Here is an 18,673-nt window from a genome sequence, read left to right as displayed (position 1 = left end):
CAGAAAACAGAGAAAGTTTAAAACATCGCTGTCCAGCTTAAAAGAAAACAAAAATTGAAACCGCGGTAATAGCTGAGTGGGTAGTGCTGTTTAAAGGGGGAATTGAAATCTTATGCTATATAGCTAAAAAAATCAAACATCCGGCTTTTAAGTAAATGCATCTAAAGCAAATCATGCTGTATTTTCCACTGGCTTGTCAGGAGTAAGGATTAGTGTCACAACCGTCGCCGCTTGGTTTTCCAGTGCAGCGTATTCTTACCAATTCAAAGTCCCGTTCTGCTTATGAAGTAGTAACTCCCCCAAACATCCTTTATGGAAGAATTTTGGAGACTTTAAGCAGCATCTCTCTTATTGGAACGATGAGGGAATGTTTCTCATGGAGGTTTGATGTTGGCTAACAGTCTCATACTCAATAGGAAGGAATCTCAACACGCTGTATTTTATGTATGTGTGTTATCAAACATTTATTCTGCAGTAGACAAAGCAAAACATGTACAAGCCTGGTGTACCTTCTCCAGCAGCCTCTGCTGGGCAGTCAGTGCTTAGTGTGCAGTTTTGCAGGAAGCCGCTTGCCAGCATTGACTTGCTGCTGTTACAGAGAGACCTTATAGCACCGACAACCCTGCTGTAAGGAGGAGACATTTTGGCAGGGCAAACTTTGCTGGTGACGAGTTTTTTCTCTAAGGTTAAAAATATGATACAGATAAAAAAGTATATATATTTATACACACATTTATAGATATAAAATATCTATAAAATATATTATGTATAAATATATATTTTAATATAATCTCAGCTTTCCTTTTCATATATGCCTTATATCCTTGGGATGTCACTGGACCACAGAAGCAACAGCTTGCAGATGTGTCTGTACATCAACAGCACACTCTGACGTGCCTTCAACCTCTGTCAAGCTGTGGCAGTTTGGCCAGTAGGACCATGGAAAAAATTGTTAAACATGGCAAGATCCAAGACTCAGAAGTTCACATTTGTCTTAGAACTGTCAGATTTCTATTTAACAGTTACTCCCTCATGGAATCACAGTGAGAGGATGGAACTTACACAGAATCACCAGCAGCAACTCCCCTTGTACCATGACTACGGCACTGTGTACTGGCAGTGTATTTTGGCTGCTTCCCTTGAAAATTCAGTTTTTTTAAAAAATTATGTTTATACATAAATGTGACAAATGTAGAAGTTGCAGGGAGGTAAAATGTGTTTTCTTCAGAAACAAAGCAACGGCTCTAATAACTAAATTTGGACAAAACATACTAGCTGTTTGGGATAAAATAATAACTAATGCAACTCTCGGTTTAAAAAACCCCAGCAATTGTAATTGTAGACTGTAAGGTTAAAACCATCTCCTCTAATTGCATAGCAACACCTGCACCACACCGCCTCAGGCAGCTGCAGCAAGTGAATAGACTCAGACCCATAAAACACTAGGCAATCTTTCCATGGGCAGCGAAGGGTGGTCAATTCTGATCACCAAGCAAAGCATTCAAATGAGGAACCAGCAGCCTGTTGTATTTAATTTAAGGAAGAGGTTTCAAGATTTATCTTGCGGAGCAAAGTTGCTTCAACCTCCCAGCTAGAGCAATGTGTTTCCATTTATGTATTATTAAACCACAAACATGTTGAAATGCTGGGTCTACCTAAACCTCTGCAAAAAAGGTAATTAATTAGGTGGCTGCTGCAGTCCAGGGGGAGCAATTTTTACTCACTGAGTAAACTGCTTCCACAGCAGCCAGTTTCTAGAGGCTTGCTGAGATTTTCTCCCAAGCCCAGCCTCCAAAACTAAAACATGAGGTTTGACTTGGTTGTTTGCAAGGGAGCTGTTTACATGCACTCTCCAAAGCTGTGGCTTTTGTATCCATCAGAATAGTGTCAATTCTTCTGCTGCCCATACTTTTGTTAATAGGTATGAATTTCAAACAGATTTTAACTAATAACTGAATTATTTCCTCTTATGCCTGTTGCATGTAAGATGCAACTGAGGGGAAAAAGCCAGTTTTGTATGCTTAAAAGCTGCCACTGGCATGAAACAGGCTGAAGAAAGCATCTTACTTTCTTGTTTTCGTGGTAAGTCAGTGTTAGTTGTTATCATGCTCATGTAACCTGGGATTTTGAAACTGGGTCTTTCTGCTCCCAAGACACCTCATTGCCTGCAACTTGCCCCCTCCAACAGAGGAAAGGTGAGAAAAACAGCTCCTTGGTTACTGGGGGAAGCACTCCTCTGCCTGAAAACAGTACTCATATAACTGAGCAAGCAAAGTATTCTATATTCAATTCTCACTAAAAAAAATTTTTTTTAAATTAAAAATTTTTGTCCACCTCTCTTTCTGCAGAACTGAAAATTTCTTGGAGGATGCCTACTGGGAGCAAATTTTCCCAAACAGGTAAAGATCCAAAATAGCCGAATAAATCAACTGATATCAAATGAAATTAGGAGGCATCCTAACAGAGTGGACTATCGAACACCAGAGGGCAAGCCTGGTTACAGAATTGGGGCTGGCAGCTCTAGCACAGGTAGATTATGCAGATGCAGCGCATACTGTTGACAAGAAAGGGCTTTCTCCTCCCCATCCCCCTTCAATTTAAGGTCATTCCCTTCCTGGCAAGCCAGCTAGAGTAAAGCTAATACAAACAGCAAAGCCTTTAGAAAAAGTGTAGTTTAATGTGTAGTGGTAAGATGACAAAATAAACAAACCGTTAACACTCAGTATTAAAGGAAGTACCTGATTTTTTTTCAACATCTGAATGGAAAATGCAAACAAATTCTTAAGAAATATATTCTCTTATTAAAAGACTCATACTGCTATTAGTCTTTATGCCTAGAAAAATGTGATTAACACAAGTGATTTTAAAGCTGTGAAAAACAGGCTAAGAGAGCAATAAAACTATGCTGTGATCTCTAAACCCAATATAATTGGGCAAAGTCAGATCTTCAAGTCCTTTTACTACAGCTTTCAATCCAACTGAAGATCTTTTCCTGACCCACAGTCAGGTAAATAATTCACAGAATTAGCAGATAACTTCTACACTTTAAGAAAAAAGTTGGTTTCTTCCAAAACTGACTCATCAGTACTTAGGCCATCTAGTGGCCTCTTTCTTCAGGCAAGTACAATAATTCCTTATTAAAAGCCTTCAATTAAGGCTGCTTCTTTAACATACAGTGGTCAGTATTATGCTATTATTTTAAATGAAAGGTTAGAATATGAAATGCAGAATCCTACTACTGACTGGCAGTATCACAGAAGAGAAATTCATCCTCTTCCCCAGATACTAACCATCAAGACGAAGCACTCACACTAAAAAGGGACACGACAAAAAAACCCCAAACATTTTCCCTTTCTTCAAAAAGGCCTTTGTATAACCTTCAACTAAATCTGTAACTAGTGTGTAGAGCAAAGTAACTGTTTACATCAAAAAAAAAAAAAGATCCTTTAGGCTAACACTGCTCTCCTCATTCTTAATTATTTGGGTCTGAAGGACTAACAAAGCTTTGTATCTTCATGCAGACTCAGTTTTTCTATATGTTTTATTAGAAAAACAGAACTATAGCTTCAATTTGGGTTCTTTTGCTTGCAAAGCCTTGGTTGCTAGTTCAACTCTTTCTTTTAATAAGCTAGCTTCTTCAGCACTTCTTCGGGCTTGTACATTTTTCAGTAAGAAGTGGGTAAGGAAGAGTTTCAAGCCTTCCCGTAGCATTCCCAATTTGGGGTTGTCAGACATCCTGTAAAGATACAGACCAAAAAGAGTATTTTCTACTTCAACCAGAGACATATTAAAAAAATCCAACCTATAAGAGAAGCTTTTCTGAAATGGCTTTCAAATTCCCAGCAAATCTACACTGGTTTGGCAAACAGCCCAAACACACTCAACATACAATTGATCCTTAACAATAAAATGGAATATTGGAAACTTAGACTTGATTTATGAAAACAACTACATCACAACAAAAAAACAAGGCAAATACCATGTTTGTGGTATTTGTGTTGCTGCACAATGGTCGAAAGATCATAATCTAATTTTTTCTAAGTTTATGTGACATTGCAAGTTTAATACAACAAAATCATGGAATCACAGAATAATTTAAGTCAGAAAGGATGTTGTCGGGTCATCTCCGACCTCCTGTTTAAAGTCAGACTAACATCCAGGTGTGGTCAGACTGCTCAGTTTTCACTCAAGTTCTAGGCATCTCCAAGGGTGGAGATTTCCCAGCCTCTCCAGGCAACCCTGTCTCATATACAAAAATAAGGTTTTCCAGACAATGTTGATTTAAAACAAAAAAAAAGAAAATCCACCAAACTTTTCCCTCATTAGTACTACTTTATTTTTCCTTCTTACACTAAAGATATCTTCTAGCAAAGACTGCTGGCAGAGTGAATCCCACTGTACACAGATGGTAAAGCAATAAAGGAAACCAGGTAATTACAGAGCTCTGCTCATGAAAATCCTATGACCTAAATGATACACTGAATATCTGAAAGCCTTATTTTGTATAACACTTCTCACAGTTGTATCTATATCAGAGCCTGTGCTAACACACAAATGATATGCTTCCCCCCACTCACGCAGGAGAGCTTTCTTTTTAAGGGATGGATGGCTGATCTTTGGAAAAAGCACTGTATAATTACAAACAAAATAAGCAAACTTCTTATCTTTTAAATTACTACTCATCAAGGGTTCCCTGGAGGTGTCTCTGATCACTTACCTCACAAAAATGTCACTAAGTTCTTCAGCATCTGTTTTGATTAACAGCATGCTTAATACTTGTCGCAAGAAACGAACTTTGGGTTTATCTAGTTCACCGAATTCAATTACCTAGTAGAGACAGAAGGAGAAATAGATTAATTCAAGTATTTTAAGCAGCTGAATTATTTTCTACGTGAACTGCTTTTAGCCCACCAACTGGCATCCCATATATACTGAGTATTAAGTTTGGCACAGAAGAATTAGCTGAGAATGCTGCCTCCAAAAGCCAATCAATAAGGAAAGCAGAGAACTTTCTAAGGAATAACCTGTCTAGCAGGTACCAGAATACCAGATATAATTTCTGAAGTAGATAAATAATTCAAAAGTACCTAGGACAATCCATATAATTGCCTGTTTAACACATTTCAATTATTGTCCTAAAAAAATTCTATGGACTCCCCATCCTAAAATCCAAGTACTCTGTTGATTTCTTTCTGGTCTAATAAAAACATCAACATCGGCTAAAAAACACAGCACAAAATTCACCGACGAAGCCTGTTAATGAAGGGGCCTCCATTCTAACTCTGGATATTCTAAAGAAAATAATATTACAGTTGCTCTAGATATAGAACTGTAAACTTTCTGTATGCTTGGGTCACCACAGGTTTTCTTTTCCCCAAATGACAGCATTACCATAATCAATTGTATTAATTTGGTAATTTGAGTACAAGTTTTCTCTCCTTACGATCATGAACAGCTAAAGTACTAGCTAGGTAACAGAGAAAGTACATTTTCCATAGAATTAGCGAACGTAAGGAAAACACCCAAGTATTTTGCAATCAAAGTACACTAACCTTGAGAACTGAAAGTGGCAGTGATTTTGTCCTTAATAAGTGAGCCAACAGTGAAACCAAGTTGGAGATGGCAGTGGCTGACAGGTTTTCTAAGTCTCTGATTTTGTCCCAAATACTAAACTGAAATGTCACCTAGGTGTCAAAGGAAAAAAAATAATCCTACAAATCAAGTGACTGTTTAAGTAACAATGTGACAAAACCTTCTGATCTTCTATTCTTAATGAGCCCTCTGTTAATTAACAGAGATGCTTGATCAGATTGTTCAATTCTTTTGAAATGTGTAAAACAGAGGAAAGCAAACCTTCTTCAGTAATTAGTTTATTTCCTATTCAGATCTGACCATGAGTATATCTTACTGAATGCATAGCCATACCAGAAGAATTTTTCCTCAGGATCAAGATCTCAGTAGGCATGCATCCATTTTCAGGTATTTAATAACTGACTCTAAGTACAGTAATGACACTAAAACAAACAGATTTTTCTTCACCTGAAATCGTCTTTCATATTCACAAAACTTGTTAGCCAAAAATGCATAGAAGGGGTTATATGTCTTCTCCTGTAAGGAGCAGTAAAGGATAACGTGAACAATTTCTCGCTCCTGCTGATCTTTCAGTCCAAGCCTAAAATTAAGCAAGAGAATGAAAATGGTTTAGTAAATTACTGCCACAAAGTAAGAGCTACAGTCAACATCGGAGAGCAATATTTAAAAAAAACACCAAACACCACATTCAATTTTACTTGCTAGAAAGACCTTACAGAGTCTTTAAAACACTGAATGGACTCAAAACCTTAAGAGTGTGGGCTAAATCATATTCTGGTGTGGCAATGTGGAAATGCTACAGTATGACTGGTGCTAAAGGAGCAGCTGCAAAATCAAGACCTCAACAGACCGAAGTGGAATTACACAAGTATAATTAACCCCTGGGGAAGGAAAGATAGCCTGCTCCATGTTTGTAGCTCTCCATGAAGAAAAACGGAGGAGAGGGCAGCGTCATCGTGTCTTGTGCCTTTGAACATCGCAGTAGCACTGCAGCAAGCACTGCTGCATGGGGTAGCAATGTAATGGTTAGACAGCGACAGAAGAACCGTAGAACCCTGTTGTGGTTATCTCACACCTGTACCTATGGTCATGGGAGGAAAATACTGCCTTTGGCTCAGTATAAGCCCATTTAGAGAAACATGTCCAAGGCCCTTCAATTCTGCGGCACTTACTAGAGATAAGAAAATATTTTAAGATATTTTTCCTACTTACTTGATGATACAAATCTTTTCATCTCAAGGTCAACTCCATGCTATATAATACTTGAAATTCATATTGTTTGATAGTAGTATAAGAGGATGCAGTCAGTGATTTCAAAGCACATTAAAAAAAAAAAAAAGCCTGAAGAAAACAGTATCAGTGAGTACTTATGTTGGCTGCCTCAGAGTAAAGGCCAAGGACTGGAGAGCCTTCCCACTTGAACAGCTGACCAGTCTAAAAGAGGGCTGAGACACTTTGGCAGCGAATGGTAACTAACTCGCAAGTGCACCTGTTCTGTGAATAATATGATTCAGCTTCCAGAGCTGTCAAATGCTTGGCAGCATTAAAACCAATTAAAATGAAAAATGCTTCGTATTATAAACTGAAAAATGTCAAACAAACTTCTCATTGCTTCAAGCTCAAGTTTCATATGGCATTAGTATAACTCAAGTGCGTTTTCTAACTAAGTTTGATTCCACTGGAACTTGCTCTACCATCTGTAGTTTGTCATTGCTTGATTCTAATATGCCTCAATTGTGTACACCTCCAGACACCTGCCAGCGCATTGAGCACAGACACACACCAGATTAACAGAGAAAATACTGTCTTTAGCCAAAAAACCCCAACAATTTAAGGTTTTACAGTAAGAAAATCGGGGATGATTTTTAGGCTGATTGCTAATGAGAGATGAAAACTTTTAAGTCTGCTTCTCCAAAAGAGACCTGCATTGTAAGTGCTGTGTCTGTGACATAATTTGCTTGCTCTCCCATCAGCCAAGTTCTATCCAACTTTAGTACAAAGCAACCAAAGTTTTTATTTAAAAAATACACAGGTTTTCAGCCACCGGACATGCATTTAGTAGACAACTTGAAGTTACACTGCAATCACTAATTTGGCACACTATTTTTCCTTGTTCATTACCACTTCTATCATGACTTGCTTATTTAGGAAATACTCATGTTGTCAGACAGTTGTAACCAATTAAATCAGCACTTTGATGTTCAATTTTGTTCTTCATTTTTTCACAGACCTAGCAGTATTTTATCTTTTCAGAACTAGCATTTCTAAACATCTGAAATTGAAGAGTCACGATTACCTCTCACTGCTGAGCTTCACCATAAACCTGTACAGATTTCATAAGCCTGATAACTTTCGATAAAGAATATGTAACCAGCTCACCTATTAAATCATCCAAGTTACAATATTCTCACAGACTTGCACGTCCTGATCACTTTAAGAATTTCCTGCTGTATATGAGATAACTGCCTCTGAAGTAGGTTATTTATCACCAGCAGAAGCCTGGCGCTAAGTAGGTTAGTTATCATCAGCTGAAGGCCAAGACTATCATTGCCTCTAGATCAAAAATAGCAATGCTCAAACCCACCTTTTGAAAGTCAGTTCAAATTATTTGAGTAGGCAATCACATACTTGCTATCCTGAATTACACATCTTTAACAGGATATCCAAGACTTCTGTTCTGGAAGTCTCAGGCTTTAGTGAGATGTAAATAGCTTTAAAAATTGCCTGTATCAAACTTAAGCAGCATTCATTCCCCCTCCTGTGTGAATCTGTGGTCCGTGAAGGAAGTGTGGCCTTTCAGCTGATGAAATGGATCAAGTCTCACTCTCTCCTCTGTCTCCAGTGATGTTCCCAACCCTCCCTTTATATTGACACTTCTGCAATTACAAGCTAAGCCACTTCAGGGAGCTGTTCTGGCTTCGAACTCATTAACTATTTCGCTGCAAGGAGGAGAAACACAAGCAAAAGTATAGCAGCCTGGATTTCAAATGGTTTAAATTACCACTTAACCATACCTCAACTCTGCCAGAGACCTAGCAGCAGATGAATCAACAAACGCAGTTAAAATAGTCCTTTATATATTTCTCATGCTCTTCCTCATGAGACTGTCATCAAACATGTGAATATAAATTCCTATACTCTCTGGAACACATGTTCACACTGAAGTTAACTTCTTCACTGACAATTATGTGTACCTTCCATTATACTCTGCCAGATGTGTGCAGATCTGAGAATGCCTCTCCAAGTTTGCTGTATAAAAATCAGTATAAACACACACCAGGCAATCTGCAGACAGTTTTTCTGCCAAGCCTGTACATATACCGATTTGTATACTAGTTTAAATAGCACAGATGAGAGTCGACGATCAATTTGCAAATTGAGCTACCAGGTCTTGGCAAGAACTGCAGCAGCAGCAGCTAATTTCTTTTAATTGAACAGGCCATATTAAGATATTGGAATGACTCCATCACAGTCTTAAATCCAAGCTGTGTTTTGCAGAAGTGGCATTTAATCAAATATTAGTTGACTTTATTACAAAGTCTGTTTTGGTTTGGTTAGCAAATTAAATAATTGCATGCCATCCTGGTAAGACAATTCCCTTGAATTACAAGGCTGGAACAGAAAAGTTCAGACCTGACCTCTCCCCTCTCAGTTACTACAGACTTACAATTAATACTCTGACAAAAACAAAGAATAGCTTAGTTTGAGCTTTTCCCTGCTCACATATTCTTCTAAAGAGCTGTTTGCCAAGCAGTAAGGAAACTGGTCTTAACATGAAATGTGACCCTGGAGCAAATCCAAAGCTAATAAATTCTGCAAGAGGGAAATGGAGGTGCTATAACACGACCAGGTCATGCAAGTATGGACAGAGACCTACAAGATGACTTGACAAGGTGGCAAGAAGTAAAGGAAGTGGCAGTAGTATAGAAATCCAGACAAAAAAATAAAAATAAATTAAAAAAAAAAAAAAAATCAAGAGATGTTCTGAAGGGGCTTCTGGTCTACCTCTGTAAGGAAGCAAGTCTGCAACAGACTTCTATCCGCCAGACCAGGATACACGTCTTCAGTGCAAAAAGATACAGGCTCCTTAAGTCAAAAGATGCTGTAAACCATGGTTAGACATGAATGACAGTAACAGGTGCTACTTCTTTCCTCTGACTGCCAGTCAGTTCTGCCTGCCCCCTACTAGTCCTTACACCAGGGTTTTGGTCCCTCTCCTACCCTTTAACCCTATGTGGATCCCTAGCTATGCACTTCTTTAGTTGTATTATCAACTAAATGCTCTTAAGCTCAGACAGTGATGTTGTTTTTCCAATACAGCTAATGCTATTTTGAGTTCTGGGCTGTCTTCTGTGCTAGCCTGTACTTACCTGAGAAGCTTTTCAAAGGCATCCAGGAAGTCTTCACTTGTCATCAAAACACAAAAAATACTTCTCCTGATATCGGTGTTCATTCTCTGCTTACGAGCAAGCTCCATTATCTTTGAACTCACCTAAAAAAAAAAAAATTAAAAGCAAGTTGAAATAAAACAGCATTAAGAAAGCTATTTCTGTGCAGCCTCAAATAAGACAATTATTGAAGATCTCAGGTAAAGTACGAAGCAGAAATCCAAAAGTCATGAGCTTTTGTCCAGTGGCACAGGCATCATCAGGAGCTTTTTCAACTCGGGAAATATATTTTAATTGTGCCAATTACGTCTACAACATGCTTCTCTAACGTAAGTCACCATGACCATCTTACCATACTACTTTCAGAATTAGATGAGATATATGCCACCCACAGACGATAACACTACCTGTCAGAATTCATACCAGCAAATACACTTTTAAATAAAGTTTCTTCTTCCAATTACATAAGTTACTTTTTCAATTCCACAGGATAAGAAAAAACAAGCTATGCCATAATGTTTGTAGTAACAGCTCTTAGGAAGCGCATGAGTACAACATATTGAAATATATAAGAGCAGAATTTACAGTCCAAAAAGCTTAGTCTTACGAGAGTCTGTGAAAGTTTTTTTGGCGGGCTGTGAAATGAACTCACTCATCTGTATGAAGAATATCCAAAAGATCACAAACACTTAACTAGCACCACTTGGATTTACCTTTCCTATACGCAGTTTTTGCTGAGTCTTGATGTTTGTATCATCAATCATTGGTACTCCACTCCAGGATGACCCTACAATCCACCAGCGACCAACCCGATCAGCACTGAGAAGAGATTCCAGGGAGACACGGAGCTGAGTTTCTTTTCCAGAACCACTGCTGTGAATCTTGAGTAACAAAATACAAAAAAATCCAAAAGCTCTTATTGGAAGCTTTTTTTTAAAAAAAAAACCCAAACCAACAAATACTTTAATTACTTTTAAACAAGTATTTTAAACAAGCAACTTAATCTCCATAAAGGTCTTCACATGCACCCCCTCAACCATTAGTGCCAGTCAGCAACCTGAATTTACAAGTTTCCCATATGCTCCAATTTCTCAAATGCAAGAAGTTGCTTAAATCTATATTTAGAAGCTCTTGAATTTTTTTTTTTAAAAAAAGATAATAAATTTAAAAATAACTATCTTCCAATCATAAAACTTGATTAGAATTCAGACTTGATGTTGACATTGAAAATCAGTTGCAGCATCTTACAATCTGGTCATGATTTTCCTTTAGATCAAATAAAATCACATGACAAATCGCCATAAGTTTAATACAAATCAAACAACAAAGACTTAAAACTCTTTGAACAAAATAAAAATTTTCAACAAAAGAGCTCAGAAGTGTACCAGGAGGCCTGCGAAAATTTTAGAGAGGAAGTTCTACAGAACTAGGTTACCCAGCTTATTTCTGCCTGGCCTATTATCATTGATGTGCATATCCTGCACTTAGAAATTTGTGAAAAATAAGATGCTCTAGGTGTTGTAGACAAGTACCATAATTTTCAGGTTGGAGATACATAGACTCTAAAACCAGATTAAAGTCCTGTGAAAATGAATTAGTTCTCAATCCAAAGAGACAATTACTTTCATGCATTTTGTACTGTGTTGTTCTAGACAAACTGCCCTCTCTCCGCCAAACAAACAAACACCAAAACCAACCAAACAAAAAACCAAACCAAACAAAAAAAACCATGCAGGGTTTCAGAAGTGTTAGGCTTCCAAAATAATTCTGGTGAAGTTAGGAGGTACCTGCATCCAAAATCTAGGGAAAAGAGAACTTGTCATAATGACTCATTCCTTCTGCACAATCATTAAACATCCCACAAGCTCTTTTTCAAGTATAGGACTTTGAGGCAAAGTCTCTGGCTAAGTATTATGCTCCTTCTCAAACTGTTCTGCAGAAGGCTGGCTGACTGCTGACTTAACTTGGACACAGGAGACAATACTTAATGATCTAAGAAGTAATTTTTGCCCACAAAAGTCTCAGACTGTTAAATTAATTAAAAAATACTATAGCCCATCAAGCCAGTGTACAATACAAATAATTACTTCTGGTTTAAGAATAGCTACACTACATATGTCAAGAAAGTTCTCACCAGTGCTCTTTGCAATTTGCGGAGCTTCTCAACTGGTTCAGGATCATAACCAGGAATCTTGCGCATGTCATTATTCCTTAGTGCCAACATGGTCTCTAGCATAAAACGAACCTATTGGGAAGAGAGATCTTTCTGCAGATTATGTGCTGGAAGTTTAAAGTAGAGAGTGTACTCTGAATTTACTATTCTGTGAGAATAAGCAGCTTGGCTAGCAATATACATCAAATTTACACTACATGAATACAAATACAGAGAAGGATGTTTACTTTAATTCACTGTATTAATTTGCGTTCAAGCTTCAATTCAAAGCTTAATCTGCTAAACACCACGCCTCAGTGACCATTTTCTGAAGTGTACAAAGCATCATGAAACAGAAGCACTGTCCATTGCATAAGACACAAACCAGTTATAAGTCTCACCCATTACAAGCATTTTGTCCTAAGAACTAATGGAGAAAGACAGACAAGAAGAATGCAAATAACTGAATGCAAGAACTGAACACTAAACGTATCTTAGAACCTAAATAGTGCGTAACAGAAAACATTTTGGTAAATTAACACACATATCCAAGGGCTTATTAAAGTCTATTTAGAACTGAAAATCTTTAACACACACACACACATACCCTAGTCTGATCCTGGAGTTTTTTCTCTGCTGCGTTTGCTTTTCTCTGGGCTTCAGTGATCAGTTCCTTCAAAGCCAATGCATCATCTTTTCTTAAGGAAAAGCCCACGTTTTTCAGAAGAAACAGAATCAACTCAATCTCTTTTTCAGTGAAAGTGCTAACAAGCTTTTTCAGAATATCAAAGATCAGCAGGGAATGAACCACATGGAAGTTATACAGATGAGCAATCAAGGCAAGCAGATTTTCACATTCTTTCCCTTCAGCATCACTTTTACATAGCTCATCAAATTTCTTCACCACAGCTTCCAAGAAATAAGCACCGACCTGGCAATAGTTCCATTAAGGGGGAAAAAGAAATAATAAAAATAAAATGCAGCAGTTAACCGTAAGCATATTTAACAGACACCTGTAAAACATTCATTTTGAGGGCACTGCTACTATTAATTTTAAAGAAATACTGTTGCTCCTCTCAACCAATATGGATGTTCTACATTTACATATAGAAATATCTAAGTGGTGTGACATCTTCTTAAAGTGTATGTTATTTACACCTCATCTGTGACATTCAGTTGCCTTTTAAAGTTAGTGCTAAAAAAGCAAGTGTTATGAACTAACAGTACACATACATCAGAATTTGTTTACTAATTTTCATGGACACGTATTAGTATCTTCCCAGCTGTCAGGCTGGCATGCTGTTACTGCTAGTCATTCATCCAGTAAAAGCCGCATCAAAAAACAAATGCATCACACAGTTCAGCATTCCAGAACAAAATCCTTAACAAGAGGGTAAAAAATAATATTGTAAAAAAACCCCAACATACCAAGTTGTCACAGTTGCTGAGCATGAGCCTAGGCTGATTTTGAAGTGGGTGTAAGTTTGGGCCATTTGTCAGTAGTACAGTTGGGAAAAGAAATTTTGTATCTCTATGTTTGTGAGGAGAAAACTGATGCTAAAGAGTGTAATTAGAAAGCGTACTAAAATATAGGGAAATAATGAACAAATTACTACTAAACAAGCCCCCCCCCCCCCTTACTATGGTGCTAATATTTGTTGATTGTTCTTATGAAAACATGAAGACTTGCACTACAAGCCTTGACCGGCTTAGGTTTAAACTATACAATGATCATACTGCACAAATGTATAAACACAGTCTTTGGAATCCCATCTTCTGCAATACTTGAACTAATCTTAAATGCAGCTGTGCTATCACACTAATGTGTAATGCACATTCTACATTTATTTTACAGAAAAAAAAAATAATGGGGCTTCATAGCATACTTAAATACTACAGTTTTAGATTGAAAGATGCTGTGTAACACAGTCAGTAGTAGAGAAAGTCTGGATAACATCTATTTCTACTATCTATTAGTGAATCTATATCTAAAACTTATTACTATGTATTTTGCAAAGTCTCAACTTCTAAAAAGATTGTGTTTCTCTTCTTAAAACAGCATTGTAATATTACATTATATGCGCAGTCAGAATGGCCTTTCAAGCAGCAAAGAGTAAAAACAGGTTTAATAGCAAAACTGCATGAAAAAAGCTACTGTAATTGCATCCATCTGATATTAATTATAGTTTCAGAGCAAGCATTCAGGTCACTAGATGAAAAACTGAAAAACCTGCATCAATACATTTTTTGCATTGAGCTGTAGAAAGAAAATGTAACTTGATGGGATCATTGTGCTGAAACACCTCAGTTTCCTGTGAGACATTTGACTGGAAATTAGCTAAAATCTTCCCTTTGACACCAGTAGTTTCAACTGATTAAATTCAACTAGAGATACTTTATAGTGATACACAATCAAAAAAAAAAACCAAACCACAAAATATCAAGGAAAACACTCTACAATATATATTATTAAACAAAATTAGTCTCAAACACAAAAATTACCTCAATTCCTACGTTATGATGGAGAATGCTGACCAAAAGGACATGCTCCATCATCAGTCTTGCAGGCATGGCAACTGCAGTAACACAAGCATTCATGAGAGTATGTGTCAGAGTTTCATTCATGTCCTTTCTGCTGTTGGCCATGTAGAGCTCTTCCATCTGTCCACTAATGGAGGACAAATTCGGTTCACTCAGCCTATTGAGAAACAAAACTCAGCGTTCACTTTTTCTTCTCTTTACACGGTTCCACAATTTTCAATTTACCCAAACAACCTATTCTTTTTAGAGAAACTGGTCTAGCTTAAGAAAGATTGAAACGATGACTGGAAGGGACCTTTTGTATTTTGCTGTGTTCACTAAACTAAAAAAGTACAACATATGTTTAATTCTGAGAGGGTTTTTTAAAAAATATTTAAATTTAAAAACATATTAGCAGCAGTATTTATAAAGCACTACTAACGTGCTGTCACACTGAAAGGACTTATTAACAAAACAGTAGTTTTAAGTATGGCACATCAGTCTTTGCAGAAATTAAGTGTGAGAATACCTCATACTTCTCTAACATAAGGCATATCAAATTCTAAACAACTGAAGAAATTGCATACTGTAGTCTGCATTTTACAGGTAACATGGACGAAAGAAAATACCAATAGATTTGTTATTTTAAAAATACTCTAAAATTAAAATTTGTGAAAGTGTTAATAACTTTTTCTGTTCTTTGGTACTTTATGATGTATATAGCTCCTCCTCAGTTGTAGCACTGGAAAAAAATAATTTTACTTACTTAAAAAAATAAAATGCTTTTTTTGGGGGGGAGTTATCACTCAAACATTGAGGTTTTTTTATAGGCATACTCCACTGACACTTAGTGAATTATACCTAGCTCTTGCAGGCAACTGCTGTGTGGAATTCAGTCCAATCTTAAATTTATTTTCCAGATTTTTCAACTTCTGTAACGACCAGCTTTGAAGAATTTATATCAACAAGATAATTATTATTAAGGATAGCAGACTTGATGGCCAACTTCAAATCAGTTTGTGATAAGAGAAGTCACATCCTTGCCACTTTTCTTTGAATGATGAGGACTGTCACATCGAACCAGAAAGATTAACGACTTTCCTTATTACATTACCTATTAATGAGACCATTCACCATTTTCTTCAGTCTTCCCAATTCTTCTCTTTTCTTGTCATCTAGTGTCTCCTGAGCTTTCCTTACTTGAGGGGGAACATACTTCGTAGCACTGTGGTTAAGACTCTTACCAGGAAAAAAATAAAATCAGATGCCAAATGAGACTTGTATTTTAAATATCTTAACACAAATATACATTCCTATTTAAGATTAACATACAAAATTTCTAGTTAATATATTTTACCATCCAGTAACTAATACTAAAGGAACAGCTTCATACAGGAAAGAAGCATGCAACAAGTTACTGCTTATGACCAACTTGATGACAGCAAAGGCCCTCTTCCCTTTATATGACATTTTCTTTAAGTTATTGTTATAAAACCTGACATTTTAGGTCTTGGTTTTATCAGCTGCCGACGTACAGTTTAAATTACTGCCAAGTGGGCTAAATGGCCCATTCGGCCTCCTCCACCCCCCTACAAGACCTAACACAGGCAGAACCTCTGGGATCACCCAGAAGTAACACTTCAGTCTGCAACAGATTTTAACATAAGCTATGTTTTTGCTCTTAGCAGAAGTGCTTAATCACGTTCTTAAAACTCTAAAGCCAGGGTACTTATTTGCTGATCCTGCATACAGGGACAAGGCCACATGTCCTGTGCTTTAGGGTATTATCTGCCAGCATCCTGACTCGGGGGAACTCTACCCTCCACGCCCAACAGTCGTCCTTAGGCCTTGGCAGGCCTCTGAAGTCATCACTGGTTGCAGGGCCCGACGCTGTTTTGACCCACGACAACATCTGCATGGCCTGACTAACCAGCAAACTCCTCTGCTTTACAGAGGTGACGTAAACTCTGCTTTATGTTCAGGCTGTGACACGTACTTTGAGAAACAGGGTTGAGTTATCTGAGGCAAAACCCCTACCTCCTCCTCTTCCTCCTTCTCCTCCTCTTCCTCCTCCTCGCCCGGAATGTCGCTGTCCTCAGGCCCCCCGCCGTCATCGGCGGACGAGGACGAGCTGTCGCCTTCCCACTGTCCTTGCACATCATCCCCCTCGGAAGGGTCTGAGGCGTCCTGCGGCTCCTCCCTGACCTCCCGCTTCGGCCCCGCCTGGCTCTCCTGCCGTCCCGGGGCCGCCGCCGCCTCCTCCTCGTCGCTGCTCTCGCACAGCCTGCTGAGGCCTGCCCGGGAGCCCAGGGCGTCCAGCACGTAGCCCAGCCCGTCCCGCAGGAAGCTCTGCGGCACCTTCTCTACCGCGTCCCCCTCCTGCTTCTTGCGGCGCTTCCGGAGCCCCAGCCGCCGCTCCAGGCGCCGGATCTCTTTTTCCTCCTCCTCGTTGGCCTCCAGCAGCGCCCGTTTCCGCGCCAAGGCGCTTGCCGCGGCGGCCGAGCGGGGTGTCGGCGCTGGCCCCGGCGGCCGCGCTGCCTCTTGCTGCCGCGGCGGCTCCGGCCGCTGCTTTCCGACGGCGGCGGCGGGCGAGGCCGGGGCTCTGGGGCGGACAGCAGGAGCCGGCTTGCCTGGAGCCGGCCTGCCCGGAGCCGGCTTGGCCGGGGTGGCGGTGGCCTCCACCAGTTCTCCGCGTTGGAGACGGCGGCGGCGGCTCCGCTTGAGCCTGCGCTTCTCCTTCCTCGCCTCCCGGCGGCTCCTGCGGTTCTGCCTCTCCGAGTCTTTCAGCAGGGGCAGCGGCGACTGGTCACCGGCTGCCTGCACGAACTCCTCCACCGCTTGCCGCAGCCTGTCCAGCTTCCTGCCGCGGCGAGCGCGGGCGGCCGCTCGCCGCTTCATCTTCCCCTCCGCCACGCCGCGCCTGGGCGCCGCCATCTTGGGGAAGAGCCGGCCTTCCTCTTCCGCCGTGCGGCCGCCATGTCGGGCAGCAGCGCCCCCTGCTGGGCGGGGGCTGTGGGACGGCCCCCGCCCTGACGAGGTGGCCTCGGGGGCTGGAGCTCGCTCGAAACCCGTACGAAAACCGCTAAATCCGTAGAGATCCCCCCCCCCTTTTTTTTTTTTTTTAAATACATCTAAGAAAATGTAAGGCTTGTCTAGTTTCTGACAGAAAAGACTGGGACAGTTCGTCCCTCATAGCCCAGGCTGTGGTGGCAAGGGCACGATGCCTCTTGAGGCCCCAGGAGCCAAGGGATATCAGTGCCCCTGGCCTCTCCTCCACCTGCCCAGTCCCCTATTTTAAGCTCTTTCCAACCCTGCCAAGCTCAGATGTTTCTTCCTAGTAGTCGACTATGGCCTCTCTCCAGTGCTAACTTGTGGGGCGTTTCCATCCCCAGCGGTGTGCAGGACAAAGGGATGCAGCTGCTGGGACCGGTGGCCCTTGCCACAGGGACAGGATTCTCCCAGCTGTGCCTGGCCCAGCACGCACAGCAGGTGACAACTTGTCTGTCATTTATGTGATCAGACAGAATTAAATGTCCCATGGCAGTTTGCTGCTGTCAGCAGGAAAACCAATTGGTTGGTCTTATTTTTAGTCTCTGCTGTACTCTAGGCTTATGCAACTTGCCGGGTGCGTATGTCTGGCCCTGTGTCTGTCTCCTCTCATCAACTTTGAAATCTAGTGCCAGTTTCAGTCATGTCTGGCGCATGCCTGGAGTGCCCTGAAACACTGAATTTCCCCAAGTTTCACCAGAATAGGTGGCTTGGTATGGGAAAGAATTTCTCAGCTGAACAAAGTGCCGCAAGATGAACTTAGACCTTAGCAGACACCAGAAAACACAGATGAAAGCCAGTGCGTGTAACCCAGTTTCAGAGAAAGGATCAGTCTTGAATCTCCCGTGGGGACCAAATCTATAGGAAGTCAGGCTTCATTATTTTGTTCTCTGGTGTTGCATTCCCGACCTCTCTTGAACAATGGAGTACTGCACAGGATTTATATTTTACCTGAAAAATGTAATAAGTCTTT

At 39.9% G+C, this 18,673-nt stretch overlaps 1 protein-coding gene across 1 annotated transcript; it reads right to left on the bottom strand.

Moving 5' to 3' along the window:
• Positions 1 to 2,678: 2,678 nt before the first annotated feature.
• On the bottom strand, positions 2,679 to 17,630 carry NOM1 (nucleolar protein with MIF4G domain 1). The gene is given in 12 exon segments (XM_074897951.1): positions 2,679 to 3,736; positions 4,718 to 4,827; positions 5,553 to 5,684; positions 6,040 to 6,172; positions 9,963 to 10,084; positions 10,694 to 10,861; positions 12,115 to 12,225; positions 12,740 to 13,063; positions 14,635 to 14,830; positions 15,767 to 15,891; positions 16,690 to 17,603; positions 17,606 to 17,630. Coding segments are annotated over 12 exon segments (2,538 nt in total). The 3' UTR covers positions 2,679 to 3,558.
• Positions 17,631 to 18,673: the final 1,043 nt, after the last annotated feature.

The sequence above is a fragment of the Athene noctua genome, chromosome 2 (genome assembly GCF_965140245.1).
Source record: "Athene noctua chromosome 2, bAthNoc1.hap1.1, whole genome shotgun sequence".
Taxonomy (NCBI): domain Eukaryota; kingdom Metazoa; phylum Chordata; class Aves; order Strigiformes; family Strigidae; genus Athene; species Athene noctua.
The sequence above is the reverse complement of the archived record's forward strand: the minus strand, read 5'-3'. Positions and strand labels throughout refer to the sequence as shown.